The sequence below is a fragment of the Manis javanica genome, chromosome 4 (assembly GCF_040802235.1).
Source record: "Manis javanica isolate MJ-LG chromosome 4, MJ_LKY, whole genome shotgun sequence".
NCBI classification, from domain to species: Eukaryota; Metazoa; Chordata; class Mammalia; order Pholidota; family Manidae; genus Manis; species Manis javanica.
Window position 1 is genome coordinate 107012688 of NC_133159.1, and position 25965 is coordinate 107038652.

Genomic DNA, 25965 nt, shown 5'->3' on the forward strand with positions numbered 1-25965 from the left:
GAGAAGATTCTGAGTCATACTGGTGTGAGGCTGCCACAGAAGATGGAAATGTCATCAAGCACAGGCCTGAGTTGGAGTTTCAAGTGTGTGGTGAGTGAGAATAATGGGAGTTGATTGGCACAAGAGAAGATGCTTCCTTTTCCCCTATGAGACTGAGATCTATTCAAGGGGATTTCATGGCCAAGCCAGAAAAGAACCATGAGCAGGCCTTTTCACTCTTGATTTATAACTTCACTGCTCTCATAAACTTCATAATTTCCTTTCTTCTCTTTTCCTTTCCTTCTACCATTTATTTCCTTCCTTTTATCCTTCTTTCTTTTCTATTTTCTTTCCCATCTTTCCCTTCTCTCCTCTCTCCTCCCTCCCCACCCTCTTGCAATAATCTACTCAACAACATATTGAGTTCTTCCTACCTACTGTCACAGGTATGGGGGTGGATGTAAGGGCATTAGGGGACAGTTCTTTGAAGATCTCACATGGTGGGTTGGTGAGATAAGGGTTTTGTGGATTGCACATAATACATGTCCAAGTATCTATATCTGGCTGAGGTAGAGGGACTATGAGCTCCAAGAAAAAGACTCTTTGGGAAAAAAAGTTTGTCTTCAACCCAGATTCATTTCAAGCATTAAATGTGATAGAAATAGCATTTATCTCTGAAACTAGGGAGTAAGTCTACTGACAGGGCCCTGAAAGTTAGGCTCTTATGAAGAACCTGCCCCTGTCAGTGCACCATAGAGCCCAGAGGGAGCTACCTCCAGCTCCTTCCTGCCCCTGAAATTACCAGTGTCTCCTCTGGGGACAGGCCTATCAGATCTCAGCCAACCTTGTCTCCCAAACATAACTCAGTCAGATTGCTCTGGTCTATAAATAGCATTTCTTCTTTTTGTCATTTTCTTCTTCAGGGTTCCAGCCACTAACTCTTGTCTGGTTTCATATCCTTTTTTATCTGGCAGTGGGAACAACATTTTTGGTAGACACTGTGTTCTGTATGGAACTGCAAAGAAAGAAAAAGAAAGAAAAAGTGGAATTTACAAATCTCTTTGGACTCTGGTCATGGGAAGAAGGTAACTTCCTACCATCAAAAAGATAGACATTAGAAGAAGAGCTGAAGCGTCAGGACCAAGAACAGCTGTAGGAGGAGACACACCAGAGGAAGCACCAGGAGGGAGGTAGCACTGCAGTTCATTGGGAGCCCACAGAGCTAGGCAGTCCCTACCCCTTCGTGTCTGGCACTGGGCACAACTGCCATGAAGCTAAAGGACGCTAAAGCTGTGAGTTCCATGGCACCTAATCCTCAAGTAAAGCAAATAAATGAGCTGACTTCAATGGAGATAAACTTGGAAATTTGGTAATCTGAGAAAACTTGAACCTATTCTAAAGAAATCTGCGTGTGTATATATAAGAGTTTAAAATACTGAATGAGAGAAAGGCCAGGAAGGAGACAAGAGAGAGTAGCATAGATCCAAAGAAGGGAACGCAGTTTGCAAATGGTTTATGAGAAATTTTGGATGAGAGTGATCATGCCTCTGCGGTGCTCAGGATGGTGACCTCATGGCTTTTCTCTCTTAGCACACTAGCAGGGTTTGTGGCCACAAAGCTTGCAGAGACACAAGGGAGTCCCTCATGATGAGGAGTGGGTACATTATTTTTGCCCTTTCATTTGAGGCTTTCACATAACCTCTCTGTGCCCAGAGACACCAGGGGTCCTGCCTGTCTGTCCCAGTCCCCTGCCCTACAGGAACGTAGGATGTAGCCATTGCTTTTCCTCATAACTTAAGCACAGTTCTCCAAGCATGGTACTGCAAGGAGAAGCTTCAAGTAGGAATGTTATTTTAAGGCTTCAACTCTTACCTCCAGAGATTTGCTTTCACTGTCCTGTTTTCGGATGATTACAAAATAGCTTCAAGATATACTACTCTCCCAGCTGGGCTCTAGTTTGGAGACAATTTTCCTGTTACTCTATAACACAACTGAGATAAAACTGAAGTATATGAATAAGATTTTACTAAAGCTTAGAAAAAAACAAAAGGGGTCTGAACAAGCCTAGCAACATAATTCTATATTATTTGGTCTAAAAAAAAATGTAGCCCAACTGCCAAACCAGCAAGCATCTCTGCCTAGCCTCTGTCCTGGCTCTGCACAGCAGGGTTTACCTGTAACACACACCACCTAGAAGCACTCTCAAGGAATTTGGGACTTGTAGCAGATGGAAAAGCAGCTTGGCCCACTGCCTTCCTAGCCTGTGGACAATGAGAATGTTCTTCTTCTCCCTTTTGCCTTCAGAAAGTACAGTAATGATTATCTCAATAGAAGTACAACAATGTCAACATTTGTGTTAAAAGAAATGGTCATATATAATAGCAGGAGTTTCACTGATTACACGTAATGTTTGGTCCTGTGGACTGGGGAAACAGAAAATGAGGGAAATTGCATGGAATGAGTTCCATAGGAAAGAGACCCAAAGACGTTCTGTAGAGTGACCACAGCATGAATTGGAAATTGAATTCAGAGGGAATTAGGAATGAAAGCAGAAAATTACATTCACACTCAAAGGAGAGAGCTCTGTCTATCCTCAAAGGGTGGACAGAATTTCAAGGAAAAGTCTCCCTGGTGGCAGAAGGTGAGGATACAGACAGAACTCTATGACTTGTGGTGAAGCTGGCCTTCCTCACTCTCCTCTTTTGCACTCCTTTCCAGATTTTTCCATGCTTATATCTTTGTCACAATTTTTCTCATATGTACTTTAATGCTTAAATAAATCAACTATTTAATTGACCAACTCTCAGGGGTGACCAGGCCTGCCTCAGATGCAGAGAGCAGCCTCACCCAAGTACCTTTCCCAGGTGGCCTACGTGTGGTACCTGAGCAAGGCAGGATACAAGGCATTTCTGTCATATGTGGGACACTCTGACACACCGACCTCAATCCAGGGAACCCTACTGGGTTGACCAAGGTTTTGTTGGGTGTGTGCTGCAATTCAGCTTCTTCCTCTGCTCAGCCTTGCTCTCTTCCCCCTCCCAATCCCTTCCCAAATCTTTCCCTTCTTAGGTACTGTTCCCTAATAAAAATATTGTACTCTAAACTCCATCGCAGTGTCTACTTCCAGAGAGTTCAATATGCAATGCTCTGTGCTGTGAGTGGTCATAGAAAACAGGTGATAAGATAGGGTTTGGAGATGGATGATTCACCCAGTCTACTGGCAGTAAGGAACCCAGCATGGGTGGTAGGTGGAACACAGAGAGCTCTTGGCTCAAAGTGGCTGTTCAGTTGCTGAAACTGTCACCAGTGGTGAGTTGGGGATTGTACTGGTGGAAGGGAATGCACTAGTAGTTGTAATGTATCAGATGTTGAAGGCCTCTGGAGGAAATAATAGACATGAAGATAAAGAAATTGAATAACTAGAGAAAAGCACCAATGAGGCTCTCCAGAAAGCCAATAAACAGCTGAGGGTAAGAAGCATTTGAAAAACACATCTTTGGTTGCCTACAAGGAAGTTCTCATCTCCTGGGAGGTGGAATGCCAAGGAAAGCCAAGGACTAAGGCTAGGGCTAAGGTGAAGGGGGCAAAGTTCAAAGAAAGCCTCTTTCCCATTTGGGAAAACATGGAAACCTGACACATGAGGCATCTTGGCTGATGCCTCCTAAAGTTTTGACCCCCAGTGCTCCTAAACCTTTTGAGGCTACAAAAGTGGCCCATACATCTCTAATAAGAGCTAGCACTCCATGCTGGAAGAAAATGCAGAGACTTCATCCCAAGATAACAGATAGCCCCTCCAGATATTCCCCCATGTTTCCTCCTAGCCACCAAGTCTAAAAAAGGGTGAAGTCACAGCATAACCCAGCTGGGGCCCAATAAAAAGGAAAGGGAGTATATCCCCAAAGAGTTACAAAGCTTAGCCTCTGTGTACTCACAGAAGCCTGGAAAAGCAGGACTGTATTCTAAGGGTGCTTGACCAAGAGGACCAGAACATAAAATTGGGTGGAAAAAGTTTATTGACTTGGGAGTTCTCTCCTGAGTTATAGAGTTTAACAAAAACCCTAGGAGTCAGTACCAATTTTTTACTTGGATGGCACCTTAAAAGATGGAAAAAGTTATGGCCCATGCTGAGCAAAGTTGAAATACCAGCATGGTCATGTAAGACAGTAAAGAAAGTGATTAAAAGGCCAAGGGAATGGGAATACTGGTATAGATATATGTTTTATAGACATGTCTGCCAGATAATTATTTTCCATGAAGATCCCAAAGGAAACACCATTTACTCAGGCACTATGGACCATTCTGGCGAACGGGTATAAGAATCTCTAGAAAGTCCTAGAAGTCCTATGGCCAGGGCTGATGGTACAGAGAGAAAGTCATAGAATTTGGCTCACTGATAGCAATAGGGATAATAGGAGACCAAAACAATAGAGGCCAATAGTAGTGTTCAACCACCAGAAACTAGGGAATCACAGTCACTGTAATGACCAGCAAGGTCAGAGTGGCATCCAAGCCTAACCTCAGAGAATTATGGAAATGATTAATAGAACATGGTATACCTATGAGCCCAAATGAATTGTCACTCAACAAGGATGCTATTAAGTTTATGCCATTAGAAATCAAGACTGGGTGACAGGGAGGCTGAGGTCAGTTTACAGATCCAGAGCCCATTAACAGAGGTGGCTGGGTCTCCAGATAAAGGACCCTGCAACTCCATGGAAGGTACACAAACTCATTTATTCATATAACTGCACTGAAGAAAGGAGAATACCCAAATATCTTGTGTACTATTGGGTTGGCAAAGATACCTGGGGAATAAACATGGGTCCCGTATTGCTCCTAATGACCCACCACAGGGCTTTGTGCTCCCCATTCCTACAACTCTGGAGGTTAGAACTTCTGCAGGGCTGGAGACCCTCATCCCCTAAGGGGGAAAACTCTCACCCAGTGTAAATCCAGGGAAAAGAAATCCTGGGGGAAAATACCTAGCTGAAAGCAAAATCAGTCAAAGGGAGAAATAAAGTTTAAAACCCATTTATTGCTTACAAAAAAGTCATCTGGCATCTCTATCTTTCCTGCTGCTGCAGAAGCAAGCAAATCCTCCCCCCAACCTCTCAGGTCCAGATAAGCCCTTGGTTGCCCACGTAATTACTCATTCATATGGAAATGGACTACTTCCCTCCACCCCTTGAAAATACATAAAGATGCACTAAAGCCAGGGGAGAGATTCTGGAAATATTGCAATTTTACCCACACCCAGGGACACAGCATGAGTCTTACTGAATTATAGCCCATAATTAATCCCTGGGTACTTTGGGTTCCTTGTGTCTAGGGAACAATGGGCAAGAAGAGAGGAATAATTGACAGAGATAACCAATCCTAATCAGCAGGAGAAGATAAAGCCATTATTACACAATGGGATAGAGAGAAATATGGGTAGAACCCCAGGTAATACACTTGAATGCCTCTTATCAACCCCTTGCCCGGTTGTGACTTTAAATAGACTGGTACAGTAACTGCAGGTTTAGAAGGGCTTAATAACCAGATACTCAGGTGTGGGTAAAATTGTAATATTTCTAGAATATGTCACCTGGCTTTAGTGCATCTGCATATCAACAGGTGTTTCTCAGGGGTGGAGAGAAATTGTTCATCTCTGTATCTATGGGTAATTACCTGGGCAACCAAGGGCTTATCTGAACCTGAGAGGTTATGGGGAGGTCTTGTTTGCTTCTGTCAGAGCAGGAAAGAGATGGCCCCAGACTGCAGTTTGTAAGCAATAAACAGGTTTTAAACTTCATTTCTCCATTTCACTGATTTCAGTTTTAGAGGTATTTTTCCCCAGGATTTCCTCTTCCCAGTGTTAACATCTGGCAGTAGTCAGCAGGACCTCTGAACCCAAAATTTGTCTAAATGGATGCAACCTATGGGAGGTCTGCCACTAGTGATGTTGGGGAGATTCCTGGAAACCCCCCTGTGGATAGTGGTAAGACAGGGGCTGTGGGTGTAGTCAGAGTAGGGTGAGGGCCTCTGGAAAAAGACCCCTACCAAAACTCCATATTAAACAATTAAACAAAGACTAAGTCACATTAATTCTCTACAGTAAAATTTCAAACTAAGAATATAAGCATTCCTCAGTGAAGATTAGTTAAAACTAAAAATCCAGAAATAACCTGGCCTGGAATGTTTGAACATCCCCCAGATAAGAAAGTACCTCACCATAGCCCATGTCTTGTTTGTATCAATTAAATAAAGCTATTGTAAAATTTACTTTAGCCTGCTAAAAGGTCCAGTTTATCTTTAACTTTACCCAGATGCTGCTTTTCCTCCTCCAGCCCTAATCAAGTCAGTAACTCAGCTCACCTCGAAAGCAAAACAAACAGCCTTGACTGATAAACTCCTAAGTCAAAAACTACTACTCTGAGAAAGGATCAAAGCAGTAAATTTCTTATGTTAACTCCACAAAATAGTCCAGAAAACTGATAAGAAACTTAGTGTCTGTAGATAAAATGAGAGTTCCTGTGGCCAGGATTCTCACCTGGCCCTGGTTGACTAGCCCACTGCACACCTGTGGACAATACATGGCTGTTGAATCTATATAAAGAGCTCTGCCCAGTGCTCTGGGTGTGACACGGTGGCAGGGCTGCAAGGCTGCAGGAGAGCAGAGCTGAGGCTGGAGTGGTAGCAGTGCTGAGGACAGAGGCCCAGAGGATGGCTCAGCAGACAGAGGGGCCCAGAGGCAGAGACCGGCTTGCGGCATGCAGACTCACTCTGAGTGAACGGGATTCTACTGACTGACCTGGCACCTGGAAATAAGGTTGGGTATAACCCTTTCACCCAAAGAATGTTTTGTTGTCATTTTCTTTGGTCATATTGAATCCATAGCGAACTTGTCGGGGGCTGAAACCCATTGGCAAGACAGTGTCTCTTCAAAGATAAACATTTAGAGACCATTTGGTGGATCTGCATCCCTAGCTCTTTGTCTCTCAACCGCCTATAAATCCCCAGGCAACTCATCACTATGGGTTCTCTTGTCCCCTCCTGGCTCATGCCAGGAGCTCTGTCTGTCCTCTCATTGTATCTCTCAATAAAAGTCTCCCTGGCTCCCCTACCTTGACTGTTTGCTGAGTTCATTCTCTGACTCCACAAACAAGAACCCCAGCATCAGTGGGGAGGCCCCAGTAGATGCAGTGGCAGAGGGTGCAGCTTCACCTGGGAGCCCACTATATGTGGTGCTTCTAATTTGGGAGCTCCTACTGGAGAAGTGGTCTAGGGTAAAGCACCTCCTGGAGTGGTGGGGTCTTCCCCGGAAGTGGGAAAGGGTGGAGACACTGGAAGCTGCAGAATTAGCCCTCCGTGAGACAGAAAACTGCTTAGGGGCCCTGAGTGGCTGTGTAGTAGCTGGTATTATGGAGTCTCTTTTCCTCGAGATAGTGGAAAATGTTATCAAGGAGAAAGAGGGTTATTGAGAGGTTTATTGAGAAGAGAGAGGGACTTAGGCATTAGAGAGACACACTTCAGCATCGCTTGGAGGAGCTGAGCGATAGCCTTTGGGATGCCGTTAAGAAAGAGAGCCAGTTATTGAGAGGACATGTCACACTCCTGGAAGATTCCTTAGCAATGGCGAGGTGTGAGGCGGCAGGAGAAGCTGCATTGCAGGAGGCCGTGGGGGAGGGGGAGGAAAGAGCCGTGCCTTCAGTCCCAGAGATGGAGGAGGAGCAAGGAGAGGGGGGCAGAGGAGGCGAGGCCATTCTCTGATCTACGGCTTAGGCCACCGCCCACCTGAGGCACCAGCCTCTCCGGTGTTAAAGGCCCGCCCATCTGCAATTAAAAAAAAAAGGCAATCAACCTCTGGCTCCTTGAGGGGGAGAAACCGACCCCTCCGGATGTTGTGGAGCACTCCATGCTCCGTCCCAACACCCAGGATGAGCTGGTGGACATGAGCATCTGGTATAGGCAGAAGCCATCAGAATCCCTGCCTACATGGTTTTTATGTCTCTGGGATATGGGGGTGGAAAACATTGTTGTGGCGGGTACTGAGAAGAGTAGAATAGCTTCCCTGATGACTCACCCTTCCCTCCTTCAGTGGCTGCAAAATGCGTGTCATGCCTCAGGGAATCATTCCTGAAATGGCTGACAGCTGCCATCAGGGTAGCTTGGCTTAATCAGGGTGATTTACCATATTTACTCACTAGCTGGAAAATGTATGCAGAGCTCCAACAGGTACTGCAGGAATTGGGTATGAAAAATATCATCTATAATATGGACCCCCAAAGCCTTGATGAGGTGTTCACTATAGGAATGAGAAACCTGGTGCTGCGTACAGTTCCCACATCTCTCTTTGGGTCCCTAGTGAATACTCTTGCTCCCCACATAGGGAAACCCATAAGGGAAGCTACTTGTACTTTAGCAGATCTGGGGGAGGCTTGAAACAATAAGGGCATGGAGGGAAGTATGGGCCATCACTGGAAGGAGAGGTGCAAAAGGCCCCGTGAAGGTCTCGAGGATCCAGATGTGGGTTGATATGATAAAGGCTGGGGTAGTGAAAGTAAAACCTGATGGGCAGCCCAATAGAATATTGTTAGAACTGTGGCACCAATTAAAGCCAGAGCAGCAGTTCCAGCCGCTGAGTTCCAGGACATGGAAACAAGAGTCAAGGCCTCATGCCCAGCCTGTGTCCCTGCAAAACTTCATGGCACACAGTACTCAGGATTTGCCTGAGCCCTCACCCCTACAGGAGCATGAGTGGGCATCATGGTTCAACTGAGAGGGGGCCAAAGTTCCCAACCTGGGGGACATGGTGGGGACCAGAGGCCACATGTAGAACTAGCAATTCATTGGTCCCTTGTGAATGTACAACGTGTCCTGGCTCTGGTGGACACAGGAGTTGAGTGTTCTCTGATTCATGGCAACCCTGAGCATTTTCCCGGGACCCCTGCTGTGATAGATGACTATGGGGTAAGGGAATTAGTGTGAAAAAAGCCCAAATCCCTTTGGGGATAAGGCGTTTACCCCCAAAGGAGTATATTGTGTACATTTCTCCCATCCCTGAATGTAATTTGGGGGTAGATATCCTGCAGTCCTGTGGTTACAAACCACTGCAGTTGGGTTCAGACTGAGGGTATGTGTGGTAAAGGCAGTTCTGAGGGGACATGCTAAGCACCCACCTGTAGCTCAGCCTGTACCTCTGCAGGTGGTAAATACTAAGCAGTATAAATTGCCTGGGGGCACAAGAAAATTAGAGAAACTCTACAGGAGTTGGAGAAGGTGGGCATCATAAAGCCCACTCATAGTCCTTTTAATTCCCCAATGCGGTCAATGAAAAAGCCAGATGTCTCCTGGCATATGACCATGAACTACAGGGAATTGAATAAAGTCACACCCCTTTTGCATGCTGCTGCCCACTCTATTGCAGACATTCTGGACATACTCAGCCATGAGCTGGGAACATACCATTATGCAGTAGACCTTGCTAATGCTTTCTTCTCTATTGACATAGCACAGGAAAGCTAGGAAGAGTTTGCCTTCATGTGGGAAGGCCGGCAGTGAACATTCACTGTCCTTCCACAGGGATAGCTCCACAGTCCCACCATCTGTCATGCACTCGTAGCCCAGGATTTGGCCACATGGAAGAAACTGCAAACAGTGCAGTTGCATCACTACATTGCTTTTATGCCCATATCTGATTCTCTTTCAGATTTAGAAGGGGCAGTTCCTAGACTGTTACAACATCTACAGGAGAAAGGATGGGCTGTGAACAACACAAGGTTCAGGGACCTGGTTTGTGTGTGAAATTCTTGGGGGTTGTCTGGTCAGGTAAAACTAAAGTTATTCCTGAAACAGTCATAGAAAAGGTACAGGCTTTCCCCTCTCCTAGCACTGTGGCAGTATTACAAGAGTTTTTGGGTTTTTTGGGCTACTGGAGAGCGTTTCTCCCACACTTGTCACAAATTCTGAAATCCTTATACGGGTTGGTATGAAAGCGCATCAGGTAGGGCTGGGATGAGACACGTGCAGCTGCTTTTACTCCTGCCAAGTGGGCAGTCAAGGCTGTACAGGCCTTGAATATAATGGACTCATCAAGGCCCTGTGAGCTAGATGTTTGTGTAACCAAAGATGGTTATGAATGGGATCTTTGGCAGCGGCTTGAACGGACACACAACTAATTGAATTCTGGCACAACTATGGAAAGGAACAGAGGTCCAGTACGCCTTGATAGAGAAGCAACTGGCTGCTGTGTACCACGCCTTGCTGGGTACAGAGCCCATCACTGGAACAGTTCTGACCAAGGTAATAACCACCTATCCCATCGCGGGATGGGTGTGAGAATGGACCCAACAGCCATGGAAGTCGTGTGGCACAGACACCTACACTGGCCAAATGGGGTGCATATTTACAGCAGCACAGTGCCCTCTCTACTAGCTCCTTATGTGGAGAATTCCAAAGCTTATTGGGGCCAGTGACCTATACCAGAGGAAAGCAGGAAGAACTTGCTTTTGAGCCATTGGTACCCAGAGTCATTATCAGAAGGGAAAAGCCCCTATACCTGAAGATACTTGGTACACAGATGGCTCCAATCGTAGGCAGCCTCTGAAGTGGAGGGTTGTGGCTTTCCATTCTAAGACTGAGATAATATGGATGGAGGATGGAGAGGGGAAGAGCAGTCAGTGGGCTGAGTTGCAGGCAGTATGGCTCATCATCACCCAGGAGCCCTCCCCCATAGTTGTCTGCACTGACAGCTGGGCCGTCTATCAGGGTTTGACCCTGTGGCTACTGACATGGTTTCATGTGAACTGGATGGTTGGTCACCAGCCCCTTTGGGGGCAAGAGTTGTACCAAGACCTATTGGCCTCTGGTCAGACTAAGACAGTTACCATATATCATGTGACTGGCCATTTGCCTTTGGCATCCCCAGGGAATGATGAAGCAGACACATTGGCCCAGGTGCACTGGCTAGAAGGAAAGCCTACCTCTGATGTGGCCCAATAGCTACACCAGCATTTGTTGCACATGGGGCAAAAGACAATGTGGGCTGTAGCCCACTGGTGGGGCTTGCCATTGACTTTTGAAAAAATCAGCAAAGCCCAGAAGGAGTGTCTTGTATGCTCTAAGAGGGACTTACACCAGTGTGGGACAATAGCAAGGGGGCTGATACCCCTTGTCAGGTGGCAAATAGACTCTATTGGGCCTCTGCCCATATCAGAAGGGTATCAGTATGCCATGACTTGTGTGGACATGGCTGCTGGACTATTGGTTGCTTTTCCTGCACGTCGTGCAAATCAGCAAACCACCAAGAGGGGCCCAGAGTGTCTCTTTGGAGCCTATGGCCGCCCACAGGTGACTGAAAGCAATCAAGGCACCCACTTTACTGGACATGCATGACAGAAATGTGTGCAGCAATTAGGAATAAAGTGGAAATTTCATGTATCATATAATCCTACTGGGGCAGGCATGATAGAGAGGTACAACGGTTTGTTGAAATCTGTCCTGAAGTCGCACACCTGTTGTCTATGTATGGGGTTGGTCAGTTCGCCTATGGACGGTGCAGCGTTTGAATGAGAAGTCACATAAGGGAGCTTTGATCCTGTGGATATGCTCACATACCTTGCTGCCTCTCCTATACAATTGCATGTCTAAACCAAAGAAGAGCTATCGAAGCCAGGATATGGTCAGCAGAGCAACATCCTGCTGCCAGCCCATACTGCATTAAACCCTGGAGACACTGTTGAATGGAACTGGCCCTGGACATTTCGACACATGGACTGGCCCTTCTGGCACCTTGAGGGAAAGGCCTGGAAGCTGGCCTCCTCTGTATTTCTGGAATAACAGCTGAACGGCCCCCAAAGATTACAGTAGTGTACCCAAAATGTCCAGGAGGTAAGAGCATCTTACAGAGAAGTCTTGTTTTATCTTTATGGCCAGTGCATATATCTGCTATAGCCCTATATGCTGACCCATCTGTAACTCCCATAGGGAGGGGTGTGAAAGTCTGGTATACTAGACCAGGATGAGATCCGATTCCTGCCTCTGTTTAATCATAGGACCACTCTCTTGCATGTATCCTACCTGATGGACAAGATTTGCCTATGCTGGTGTCATTAAAATATGTATCTTATTGCCTTTTATGTTATTTTCTTCTACAGTCTTTGTGGCCTGGATGCACCACCCAGCTGCATCTGCCACATGATGATTGCTCTGAACCCTCCACCTCCTCAGCTACTGTCTGCCTAAGGAATAGGCAAGCTACAGACTTAACCTGCATAGGACTTTGAACGTAGCTGTATCCTCTGGTTTGAGGATTAATCATGATTTTATTGCTATTGCTATTGTATGTCATTAGTCTGGTTACAGCGCTCCACTTTTCTCACCGAGGGACCAATGGGGAAGAGGGGGAACGAGTAGATTGTAAGGTGAGATTTGTGGAGGAGTGGCCTGCGGGTAGAATTGCAGTATTTTCAGAATCTCTCTCCTGGTTTTAGTACATCTCCAGATCAACAGGTGTTTCTAAGGGGCGGAGAGAAGTAGTTCATCTCCACATCAGTGGGTAATTATCTGGGTGACCAGGGCTAGTGTGAACCAGAGAGGTTGGGGGAGCATTGGCTTGCTTCTGTGATATCAAGGGAGAGAGACAGATGCTGGACAGCTGTTTGTAAGCAATAAATGGGTTTTAAACTTTATTTCTCCCTTTTACTGATTTCGTTTTTAGAGCTATTTTGCCCCAGATTTCCTCTCCCTAGAGTTACAATAAGATATGTAAAAAACATACTGGGAAATACCAATTAGCTTCAAAGAGCAGTCTCCCTGCATTTCACCCTTTTCAGTAAAGAAAAAGAGCTCCTATCTCATGCACCAGTGACTCAGTCTGTTTCTCAGCTGCATGTTCTGCATGATGTCAAAAAGAAGATGAAAGTTCTTTTACTTCTAACAGATCAGCATTACATTTTCAAGTAAAAGGAATGCATTGAAGGTAGGTTAGTTTTTTACATTTTCCTGAACAATTTAGAAGAAATCGGTTTCACCGATTTTTACCCCAAAAAAGTACTGGATACCGTAAATCCAGATTAATATTTTTATTTAGTTGCAAATCCGCTTGCTGTTACTCATCAATCATTTCTTTTTTCCTAATTCAGATGTGTTAGAAGATTCTATTGTAAATCGGCTACTTAACAACAGTCATTAATACACTTTTTAGCTCCACACTTAACTTAGTGGCTAGAACAGGGCTCCAGGATGGACGAACAACAGCGACACCTCTCGGACCTGGGAGAGGCAGAGGCTTGATGCTCCCAGTGTGTTCCGCGGAAGGCCGCTAGCTCCACCCTGTGGTTACTCGTGCACATTGAGACCCCAGCTCGCTACCTACGCCACCACCGCCAGGGTTCTGAGACCCAGCTGCTCAGAAGCCGACCCGAGAAGGCTTTTTCTCAACCTCCCCTGAAAACCCCGTGGGAAATTTTTGTTTCCCCACAGCCGGCAGAGACCAGAGATGGGCTTTAGAGTGCGTCTGCGGTGGCAGGTGGGTAGAGGAGAGCAAGAGAACCCAGCATGTGGGTGGCCCCCCAAATCCCGACGTCATTGTTTACTTTTACCCGAGGGGCCCGGGCCAGCAGCCGCAGGAAGGAAGCATCGCGGGAAGTCAAAGGCTACGTGGGCGTCGCGGAAACTAACTAGGCCAGGGCCGTTGGTGGCCTACCGGCCTACTGGAGGAGCCGGGGCAGTGTTGACCCAAGCAGAGGAAGGCGGGAAAACACCGGAGAGGTCGGGCGCTGGCCTGCTGGGAGAGATCCAAGAAAAAGGCTCCGGGGGAGACGGTAGCAGGGTAAGAGCAGGTGGAAAGGGAGAGACTAGTGTCCAGGTCAGCACAGATGACGTCCCTACTGGTTCCTCCCCCATCAGAGCCAGGAAGGGAACTGAGCCAGCTGAACCTGCAAGAGAATAGGCAGGGATTCTCCAGGCTCTTCAGGGGCTGCTCTGAAATGCATTTGGGAACCACTGGGGGTCTCCCTCAGGGGTTCAAAGGCCTTTCTTATCCCAGTTTGACAAGAGTTCCCAGAACTGAGAACAAGGCCCTGGGGTGGATTGAAGCAGAATGCTGGAAGTGAGGGAGAGGTTGGGGAGGAAGATGGGATGTTCTTTGGTCACCCTCAGATTCACCAGTGACAATATCCAGATTCTACTGGGCCTACCAAAGTTTGAGAGACTGTTGGGGCCATCTTGTAACCCCCCAGACTTCCAGACCTAAGCACAACCCCAGAGTAGACAGTTACGGAGCAGAACAGGCAACTGGTAATGCGGGTGGATCTGTTGAAGTCATTTTTCACCTTTTGGCTCATAGGGAGAGCCCTAAACACATTCAAGATTCTGCAAGAGTCCAGGCGCATTTCAGAACATTCAGTGTTCGTAGCCTGAGAAGAAATCCCCAAAAGTGTATCATCTGGTTTGGGTTAAAACCAATTTGGGGTCTGTTCTAGGTCTTCTGGTTCCCACTCTCAGTTGGAAGAAACCTCAGTATCTTTTGAATTTAGGAATTTTCCCATGAGGAGCCAAGAACAGCCAGATTTGCCCAGGTAATTCCAAACCTAAGGACCAGATGGAATATAGGCATAGCCAGCAGCTGGCTGGAAGGGATACAACAGTCATTGCCATCAGGCTTAGCTGGAGATAGACCCCAAGGGGCGATAAGGGGACAACAGTGGAAGAGAGAAAATCAGGAATCCAGGTGAGAGAGAACGGTAGCTTAGACTAACATGGTACCAGTGCAGGTGTTGAGAAGTGGTCACATTTGATATATATTTTGTAGGAAGTATCAAAAAGCTTGGTGATTCCATTCACAATTGCATCAAAAAGGATAAAATACTTAGGAATAAACCTAACCAAGAAAGTGAAAGACCTGTACTCTGAAAACTACAAGACACTCTTAAGAGAAATTAAAGAGGACACTAACAAATGGAAACTCATCCCATGCTCTTGGCTAGGAAGAATTAATATTGTCAAAATGGCCATCCTGCCTAGAGCAATCTACAGATTCAATGCAATCCCTATCAAAATACCAATAGCATTCTTCAATGAACTGGAACAAATAGTTCTAAAATTCATATGGAACCACAAAAGACCCTGAATAGCCAAAGCAATCCTGAGAAGGAAGAATAAAGCAGGCGGAATTATGCTCCCTGACTTCAAGCTCTACTACAAAGCCATAGTAATCAAGATAATTTGGTGCTGGCACAAGAACAGACCCATAGACCAGTGGAACAGAATAGAGTCCAAATATAAACTCAAGCATTTATGGTCAATTAATATACGATAAAGGAGCCTTGGATATACAATGGGGAAATGACAGCCTCTTCAACAGCTGGTGTTGGCAAAACTGGACAGCTACATGTAAGAGAATGAAACTGGATCATTGTCTAACCCCAAATATAAAAGTAAATTTGAAATGGATCAAAGACCTGAATGTAAGTCATGAAACCATAAAACTCTTAGAAAAAAACATAGGCAAAAATCTTTTGGACATAAACATGAGCAACTTCTTCATGAATGATATTCTCCCCAGGCAAGGGAAACAAAAGCAAAAATGAACAAGTGGGACTATATCAAACTAAAAAGCTTCTGTACAGCAAAGGACACCATCAATAGAACAAAAAAGGCATCCTATAGTATGGGAGAATATATTCATAAATGAAAGAGCTGATAAAGGGTTGACATCCAAAATATATAAAGAGCTCACACACCTCAACAAATACACATCTCAACAAACAAAAAGCAAATAATCCAATTAAAAAATGGGCACAGGATCTGAACAGACACTTCTCCAAAGAAGATGGCCAACAGACACATGTAATGATCCACATCGCTAATCACCAGAGAAATGCAAATTAAAACCAAAATGAGATATCACCTCACACCAATAAGGATGGCCACCATCCAAAAGACAAACAACAACAAATGTTGGTGAGGTTGTGGAGAAAGGGGAACCCTCCTACACTGCTGGTGGGAATGTAAACTAGTTCAACCATTGTGGAAAGCAATATGGAGGTTCCTCAAAAAGCTCAAAATAGAAATACCATTTGACCCAAGAATTCCACTCCTAGGAATTTACTCTAAGAATGCAGCAGCCCAGTTTGAAAAAGACAGATGCGTCCCTATGTTTATAGCAGCACTATTTACAATAGCCAAGAAATGGAAGCAATCTAAGTGTCCATCAGTAGATGAATGGATAAAGAAGATGTGGTACATATACACAATGGAATATTATTCAGCCATAGAAGAAAACAAATCCTACCATTTGCAACAACATGGATGGAGCTACAGGGTATTATGCTCAGTGAAATAAGCCAGGTGGAGAAAGACAAATACCAAATGATTTCACTCATCTGTGGAGTATAAGAACAAAGAAAAAACTGAAGGAACAAAACAGCAGCAGACTCACAGAACCCAAGAATGGACTAACAGTTGCCAAAGGGAAAGGGACTGGGAAGGATGGGTGGGAAGGGAGGGATAAGGGGAATTAAAAAAGAGGCATTACTACTAGCAGACATAATATAGGGGGTGGGCACGGGGAGGGCTGTACAACACAGAGAAAACAAGTAGTGATTCTATAGCATCTTACTATGCTGATGGACAGTGTAATGGGGTATGTGGGGGGGGGGACTTGATGATGGGGGTAGTCTAGTAAACATAATGTTGCTCATGTAATTGTAGATTAATAATACCAAAAAATAAATAAATAAAAGCTTGATGATTGATTAGATGTAGGGAATATGGGAAAGAGAGAAATCAGGGACAACCCCTCAGTTTGGAGCTTGAGCAATAAACTGACTCCATTGACTAAGCTTGGAAAGAGCAAGTTGGTGGAGCAGGGAGAAAGGAGTAGCAAGTGAAAGTTATATGTAGGACATATCAAGATTTCTATTTGACGTTTCAGTGTCACTGTTCAAAAAGCAATGGATATATCAGTGGAGCTTCGGGAAGAATCCTGAACTAGAAATAAAATTTTGAGAATCATCATATACATTGTTGTATTTAGACCCATAGAATTAGAAGAGACAATGTAAGCATGAAGTACAGATAGAAAACAAAAGGATCTAAGACTGAACCCTGGGATGTGCCAAATCTTAAAGGTTGTATAGAAGAGGTGGCAGCAAAGGATGTTGACAAGAAATAGCCAATAAGGTAGGAAAAAAAATAGAGGAAAGTTTCTCAAGAGTGATCAACTATGTTAAATTCTCCTGGTAAGTTGATTTGATTTGGAATGGAATTGTAGTAAGTCTGTAGATCTTTTTTTTTTTTTGTGAGGGGGTGGGGGCGGATACTGACATCATTACAGTACTGACTTTTCCAATTCATGAACATGGTATATAACCCCATTTCTTTACTTATATGATTGTTAAATCTGTCAGCAATGTTATAATTTTCTCTCTAGAAGTCTTTATCTTCTTGTTAAATTTATTCATAGGTCCTTCATTTTTGTGGGTCATTGTCGATAGTATTGTTAGACTCTTAGACGTTATTATTACCAATCTCATCGCTATAATAGTAAAAAAACTGAAAACCCTGTTCACCATGTAAGAACTTATTCACTATGTAAGAATTTGTTCACCATGTAAGAACTTGTTCTTTATACTTCAGAAGATTGGAGACTGATTAGAATTAGGCTGGGGGTGGATTAATGATTGTGCATTGAGCATTGACTCCCCTATACAGAATTTTATTGTTGTTAACAACCATTTGATCAATAAATATGAGAGATGCCCTCTCAAAAAAAAAAACAAAAAACTGAAAACCCTAAGAGAACTGTGTATTAAGCTTGGCAATGGAAAGCACTCAACAGGACTTCCCTACCATCAACATCAACTAGCATTTACTGAAACGTTTATTAAGTATCAAGCATATACTAATGATGTTTATATGTATTCACTCATTTTCTCTTCACAAAAACATTATGAAGTAAGCATTATTACTATTATCCTCACTTTGAAGATAAGGAAACTGAAGCATAGAAGATTCAAAAACTTGCCCTAGTCACATTACTGATAAAGAGCAGGGCTAGGTAACAAACCAGGTGAACTGTCTTAAGTGTTGGCACTCTTTATTAATAAGTATACATTGCATACTCAGAAGATTTTAGGAACACATCATCCTTCTATACTGCCAGGAAAGGTCAAATGTATTTACTTTGACATTTCTCTGCTACTGTAGGGCACTTGTACATAGTCATATTTCCATCCAACAACTCAAACTAAATGACTCAGTCATGCTTATAATCCGTGTATTATTATTTCCTCCTTTTAAAAAGAAGAGACAGTTGTTTTGTTTTACTCTTATAATTTTTGGCACTCTACCTCTTCCCCACTACAAATGATTTGCATATGCTAATCTAGAAAGATTTATCTTTTATGCCTTTTTCCCACCTACACACATCCCACAATCAAAAACACAAAATACACTCTTCTCAAAAAATAAAAAGGTTTCTTACATTTTTTCTTTAGGCTAAGGATCAAACTAGATCTTACCTTGGGTAACTCTACTGCAAATCCTAAAATTGTTTTCTATCCATACTTGCTATTTTTAGAAAAAAAGTTACTCATTTAAGAATACTTTCTATTGCCCAGTCCCTTGATATTGTGAACAAAAATTTGAAAATCAGATTCTCTTAAAAATACATCACAGGAAAAGTCCTCTACAAACATGCTTAGATAAGCAAACCATTCTTAATCAATTTTCATAGTGCAACAGGGAGAAGAGTGAAGAACCTAAGAAAGCAAGGATATGTCCCTTTGCTGGGACCAACCCTATGACTGATACATACACAAGTTAGTGAGCTTTCTCCTGCTCATTATTCTACATACTATAATATGGGTCTTCAGTAAGCAGACGTGCCAAATGGGATGAAATATACATCTCCAGAGAGAAGTTCAAGTAGTTTAAAGTTTAACCCTAGTATTGGGAATTTTATTAAGAACACTGAACAACCTTTGCCCAAAGTTGTATCTGTGCTATGACTGAACTGTTTTGAACTCCCTCTTGGCCTAGAAAGTTTTCCTTCAATCCATTTGAAAATGATAATCCTACCAACTACAAACTAAGACCTCTTGTAACTCTGGGAGGAAAATGTGTTCCCAGCCCAGGGCAAAAAAACTTTTGAAGCCAAAATCAGTCAAAGGGAAACATTAAGTGGGAGAAACCCATTTATTGCTTACAAGAAGTCATCTACTCCCATTCACCAGGTGTCTCTCCCTGTCCTGGCTGGGAAGAAATCCCCCCAAAAAACAAAACCTCTCTGCTCACTGGCAAGCCCTCGCCTCTCCACCCACCTTGTAATCACCTATTAACATGAACATGGACTAAGGCCAGGTTAGAGATTCTGCAAATATTGTAATTTTATCCACACCTCTACACAAAGCTTAAACATCATTGCCAACAACCACCAAAAAAGCTACTGTCTGTGGGTATATTCTGCTCCCCTGAATGTTAAAAACACTGATACCAACAGAGTGATATGGATTTTCCCCTAACTTCTGGTAATTTATAATTATTGCTTTTGATTATATGAAGCAACAGAGATAGTTTGCTCCTTATTTCATTTCACTAATCTGCAGCCTCCATTTTTTGTCACAAGAATTCCTTCTTCTGGGTGCCTGGTGCTATTCCAGTCCCAAGATCAACTGAGATCTTGAACTAGGACCAAGGTGAACAGAGCTTCAGCAGCTTGCAATGCTGTGAGCCAAGCACAATGTGACTTAAATTGCTTTGCAGGCAGGAGAATGGGACAGTCAGAGTTTTCCAATATAATGACAAAAAGAGTAGTTTATGTGAAAATAAAATTTTAAAGACATAAAGTAAAAGGAAAATGTTACAACATGGATGAGGTGTACAGAATCAATTATCTCTAGTCACAGAATAAAAGTAGAATGATACAGAATATCTACCAAAATCAGATGATTAAAAAGTTGAAAGAGGTTACAGTGAAAACTGGGTAAAAGTAAAACTTAAATTTCTCAGAGGATACGTCTTATAACATTTCTTCCTTAACCTGTCTCTTTTGTGACTAACATATCATGCTTTGAATTATAATTATATTTATATTGGGATCTTCTCCTTTAGATGTATTTACATCTTTTTATCCCCATTTCATTGCTTTGCTCCTATTATGTCTGACATACATATTTGATAATATGTGTAAAGAAAACACAGCTTGGTTTTACTTTTCATAACTTTGTTGATGTTTGCAATGTGGGATCTTGAAGATGTTACTAAGTTTTCTATTTTTGTCAAACCATATGATGGTTCAACAATAGTTACAAAATTTAGAATATTCAATACCTAGTAATTCTCCAAAACAATCTTGTTCTTTCCTTGTTAAAGACTGACATTCTTGGATGACTCCTACTTTATCCTACAAAGAAATCACATACCTTATTTCCCATCTGTTGTCCTGTACTTTAATTATAGGTGTCCAAAGTCAATTTTTTTCAAGTTTGGATTTTAGATCACTTTTAGGAAATGTACCATTTAAAAATGAGAGACTTGTTTAAAAATCATGACAGAAGATTTAACTGTCATCTTCATAGGTTTCTATACATATCATGATCCATTCAACAATCTTTGAAAAGATGACAACCATTCTCAATGACATTTTACCTGACACAGGCCAAGTCCATTTCTACATTTGCAATGCTCTCTGGATCTTATCTTTAAATCTTAATACAATTCTTTTCATATGGAATCCATCTCTCGCCTCCTCCTTGTTTGTAACACTGGAGAAACAGCATCTCAACTAGGCTGAAAACGCTCTACTGTAATCACATCCTTTGGGCCACTAAGATACATTGTCTGAAGGGAAGCCGTCAAGTCCAGTACTTTATCTGCCCCCTCTGAAGATATTTTGCATCTCTAACAGTTGTTTTAAGTGGGTCAAAAATTAAGAGCCATTTAAAAAGTTTTCCAGTTAAAGAAGAAAAAGTTAGGGAAAAGTAGAGAAACACGTTTTATTGGAAGACGAACCTACCACCCTCAGATTAATTTTCTAGTGTTCTACGGACTGGGCAATCAGTCAACAAACTTTCACTGAGAAGCTGTCTTATAATAGGCACTGGGATAGACTTTGTGGAAGATCCCTAGAAGTATTAAAAAAAAAAAAGGACCCTGCCCGCTAGTAAAAGACAAATATAAAACAATATAAGAAAATGTAAAAACAATGAGAAATTAAGAACAATAAGTAGAACATTTAGCTAAATTGTTGGACTTGGGGAAAGGAGTAATTAAAGAAGGTAAGTTTTGGTCAGATGCAGAAGGCCTTTAGTTTCAGGATAGAGTTGGAGTTTAATCCTTTAGTCAGAGGGTTATTAAAAATAGCTTTTGATTAAGTGAGCCAACTGACAGTTTTAACGACTTCAAAAAGACCTTGAGAAACATGGTGCCTCATTGTCAGGATGAACACCCCTGGACTTCAGGATCAAGGTGAAGAGACCAGATAGATTCTGATGGCTTGACTGGGTAGAAGACAGACCACCCTGGCCTTCTCATTTATTTGATAACTTTTCCTAAAATGTGCTGTGTAATGATTTTTCTTTCATTAGTAATTTTAGACTCTCAGTCGAGTCATATTTTCCTGGCCTCATGTCTGATAGTCTGCAGGAAAAGATGACTCACTGAGAATCTTACTTCCCGGTGAAAGTGAGAAATCATATACAGCCTGTTTTATGCAGCTTTGAATTGGATTAAATGGGAACTCCTACAATAAAATTAATTTTAAACATAAAGTTGTTATGTAAATTCTCCAAAATTTATCAAGAATGGCTCAATTCCAAAGCTTGACTGTCGGATGAACTGGAAATTAAGATTTTCCTTTTGCCTCAAGACTATATTTTATTTGGTAAAACATCCACCAGCCTTTGTCAGGTTTAGTCTTAAGTTATGCAAGTTTTGAACTAAGAGGTCCTTAGAAGTTCACCTCATGTGTTAACTGTGGCCTGTTGTACATCATATCCACAAAACCTATTTAAAACAAAACAAAACAAAAACCTCAGAACACTAAAAACCACCTCCAGTCCCCACCTCCAACCTGACCTTACTTATTAGGAGAGGCACCTGGAAATGTGTTTGGCAAGCAGAGGTAGTTCTGATAACCAGGAAATTTTGTTACAGAACCCATGTCCTTGTCCTGCAAGAGAGATTTTTCCTGTGAAGGAATATTAACAATCAATTTGTGTACTGCTCAGCTTTCACCAAAAGCAGTAACACTGGCTGGGTAGAACTGAGAGAAGGTTTGACCAAAATGAGGATCCTGAAAGAAGGTTAAGTCCTTGGATGCTGGGTTTCTGAACCTTAGCCCAAGGATGGACATGGACCAGGTAATGCTTGGTTGTGGGGACTGTCATGCACTATGGGGTGTTTAGCAGCAGCCCAGGTCTCCTACTGTGGATAAAGTGAAGGTTCCTGTGGCCAGGATTCTCACCTGGCCCTGGTTGGCTAGCTCACTACACACATGTGGGCAGTATGTCGTTATTGACTCTATATATAAAGAGCCCTGCCCAGTGCTCTGGACAACACAGTGACATGGCTACAGGAGTGGTGGCAGCGCCAAGAACAGAGGCCCAGAGGACAGCTGTGCAGGTAGAGACACCCAGAGGCAGAGGCCGGCTTGCTGCATGCAGACTCACTCTGAGTGGAAGCGAACTTCCCCAGGGCTGAAACCCGTTGGTAAAGCAACTAACTCCCTAGGTGCCAGTAGCACTCCTCTTCCCAAGTAACATCCAAAGTATCTTTAGGTACCACCCAATGTCCCAGAGTGAAGGGCAAAATCTCTAGTTGTGAGTCAGCAGGCTAGACAGAAGTTAGGGGAGGATAGCTCGGTCAGGATTCATAACAGACTATTAAGCCTAAGGCGAAAGCTTGGGACAGATGCCTTAGTGTTTAAAATAGGTTAAAATGTTAAAAACGGTGAGTAGTGGAGAAATGAGCTTTCCATCTGTGTGCTAGGGAAGATAAACCCCAGCTCCTCCACTATGTAAAAGAAAAATAACCTGGAAGACATTTAAAGGCAGAGGAAAACAATTCAGTAGGATAATTTTAGCACACATACCCATCCTCCCCGACCTAAAGAAAAAAAACCACAGAACAAAAGTCGGAAAAGGTGTCAAACCTAGCTTCTTATATCTAAGCTTTCAACTTAAGACTCTTCTAAGACTTAACAGAACCCATTTTGAGGGCTAACTTACTACCAGCAATAGTACCACTTGGTGACACTACTGGACCATCGAAGGTTCCAGGTTTTAACAGCCAAAGTTAAAAATTTTAACCCTGGTCGGACGTAGCCTAGTCTTAAGCCCACAGGTGTTCGTGATCACAAGCCCACCCAACGTAACCAACAAGTGTTTACAGCCCTTTTCTCCGGTAGCTTAAGTGGCTCTGAAAAGAGCCTTTGAGGTAAAATAGCTGGTTATCCGCTCCACTCCCTTGCTCATCCTTACTTTGAACTGGTGTACTTGGTGACCGCCTTGGTGCCCTCGGACACAGCATGCTTGGCCAGCTCGCCAGGCAACAGCAGGCGCACGGCCGTCTGGATCTCCCGGGACGTGATGGTGGAGCGCTTGTTGTAATGCGCCAGGCGGGACGCCTCGCCCGCGATACGCTCGAAGATGTCGTTGACGAACGAGTTCATAATGCCCATGGCTTTAGACGAGATGCCGGTGTCGGGGTGCACCTGCTTCAGCACCTTGTACACGTAGACGGAGTAGCTCTCCTTGCGGCTGCGCTTGCGCTTCTTGCCGTCCTTCTTCTGCACTTTTGTAACAGCTTTTTTAGTGCCCTTCTTGGGAGCCGGAGCAGATTTTGCTGGATCCGGCATTCTTGCAGAAACACACACTACAAGATAAAATAAGTGATTCCAGCTACATCAAAACTGGTTGGTTATGCGCTACTTATAGAACCGGTATGGAAATGAAGACTTGCACGGGACTGAGAGTTTATTGGTTAATTTCCAACAGTCTCGCCATATAGGGGTGGAGTCTGTGCAAATGACTTCTGCTCTCGCTTCTTTTAGTGGTGATCAGAACAAGTCTTGTTAGCCAATCAAAGTGTCCCATTTTATTTTAACCAGAAAATTATGTGAAGTGACAAGTTTCAACTGTTTGAAGTCTTTTTTATTTGGGTTTCCCTTTGAAGTGCAGACTTGTATACGGAAGAGAGCTGAAGGGCCGGCTAAACACGAGCTTCCTTTTTCATTTTCTCATCTCATATTTTTGTTTGTAGAAATGTTTCATTTGGATTTGGTTTCTGCAACAGTACCTCAGCCCACGTTTTTTAAAGTAGCTCGTTATTTCCTTCGAACTCCAATTCTGGGCTGTGCTGTGTTATACAATATGTAAGTTATAAATTAATTTATCCAATTCTTAGAGGAAAAGACTTCATTTAAAAAAAATAACTTGCTTCCACTTCACCCCATCCTTGGGATCTTAACACATCTCGAGATTCAGCACGAGGTCTCTTGCCTCTGGCCTTTTTTAAAGTTAAAACAAAACCTTGCTATAGCTACTTGGGGATATAATTTTACCTGGCGTTCATCTAGTAACTAAAATCGACTCTAAAACCTAGATTCCCATCCCATCAATTACACAGACTTAAGAATGTCAGTTTGTGAATTCAGATTTGTGCTAGCAGCTTGTAAGTCGTTAAGCAGGATGGGCCGAAGACGATCAAGCCTGACTCCATAACTTCATCGCCATGTGCTAGTTTCCCTACCCTATCTAAAACGGGACGATAGACCAACGCCAGGTGAACTTAGTATATAGCTGCTCTTCACGAACACTTGGGTGGCTCTGAAAAGAGCCTTTAAACCTATTTAGAAACGTATGCCTTAAGCCCGCTCCCCGCGGATGCGGTGGGCCAGCTGGATGTCCTTGGGCATAATGGTCACGCGCTTGACGTAGATGACGCAAATTCGTGTCTTCGGACAGCCCCAAATTAGGCCTCGCTCGCCTCATGCAGCGCCATCATGGCAGAACTCTGGAAGCGCAGGTAGGTCCGTCGTGAAATGCTGCGCGGTCTCGCGCACCAGCCTCTGGAAAGGAAGCTTGCGGATCAGCAGCTCGGTGGGCTTCTGGTAGCGCCGAATCTCCCGCAGGGCCACGGTGCCCCGGCCGGTAGCGGTGCGGCTTCTTCACGCCGCCCGTGGCCAGCTGCTATCGCGGAGACTTGTGGCCGGTCGACTTACGGGCAATAAGCTTTGTCCGAGTCATAAAACAAACCCTTGCGAAGGTTCAGAAAACAGTAGGCAGTCATATTTATAGACACAGCTTCATCTTGATTGGGTCAGAAAAAAAATAGGAATTTCCGGAGTTGTGATTTCATTGGCTAGAATTCAATCCTACTTAGCAAAGAGTTATGCTAATCTTTTGTTCCCGTTACTTCCCTTTTCCTGTACATATCTATAACTTTAAGGATCACAGGTGTTCTTGTTTTAAACTTTTCGTTTAAATTAATGTAACTTTTGTAAGAGCAAATTTATAGAGCATTTTGCACGCTTGGGATTTGTATTTTAACAGGTTCTTTCGAAATACAAGCATGCCCTCCAATCAACTAGGTTTCAGTATGTATTTCCAGTTACGAGTTACTGTAATTCCTCTCCATAGCTAACAATGTGTTGTGCTAAGGGCATTAGATGCATTACATTATGATTTAGGTTCAACAAAACAATACATAGTTTAAGGAACCAAAAATTGAATTTAGGTTTACCTGAATTCCACCAAAGCCTTGTGCTAACCGGTACCAACTTGCAGAGTAGATAGAGCCTGCCGCCCTTCTTTAGCCTTTTGCCCCTGGAATGCAGTTCCCTCCTCCTCAGTCCATCACTGGCCAATTAGGTCCTATAGATGAAACGTTCCTAAACCAAGAAAGATAAGACCTGAAAATTAGTTTCTCCTTTACAGTGGTGAATAGTTTCAAAATAGTCAGTTTGCTTATCAGTCAGATTAAAAGGTAAATTTTCAAAGT

General features: G+C 43.4%; 1 protein-coding gene and 1 pseudogene across 6 annotated transcripts in view; both read right to left on the minus strand.

Annotated features, from left to right (window-relative positions):
- Positions 1–24350, minus strand: part of LOC118969586 (histone H2B type 2-F) — a 106454-nt gene extending 82104 nt beyond the window's left edge. For 4 of the 6 annotated variants that reach the window (XM_073234549.1, XM_073234550.1, XM_073234548.1 and 1 more), the window contains exon 1: positions 23445–24350. In XM_073234549.1, coding sequence (XP_073090650.1) covers positions 23445–23821 — 377 coding nt within the window. In that variant the 5' untranslated portion in view covers positions 23822–24350. Of the gene's footprint in view, positions 1–87; positions 995–7640; positions 7795–23444 lie in introns of those variants that run through there. The other 2 variants (XM_073234551.1, XM_073234553.1) reach the window with 2 other exon arrangements.
- Positions 24351–24541: 191 nt separating this feature from the next.
- LOC140848971 (histone H3-like) lies at positions 24542–25274 on the minus strand (annotated as a pseudogene).
- Between the last annotated feature and the right edge of the window lie 691 nt (positions 25275–25965).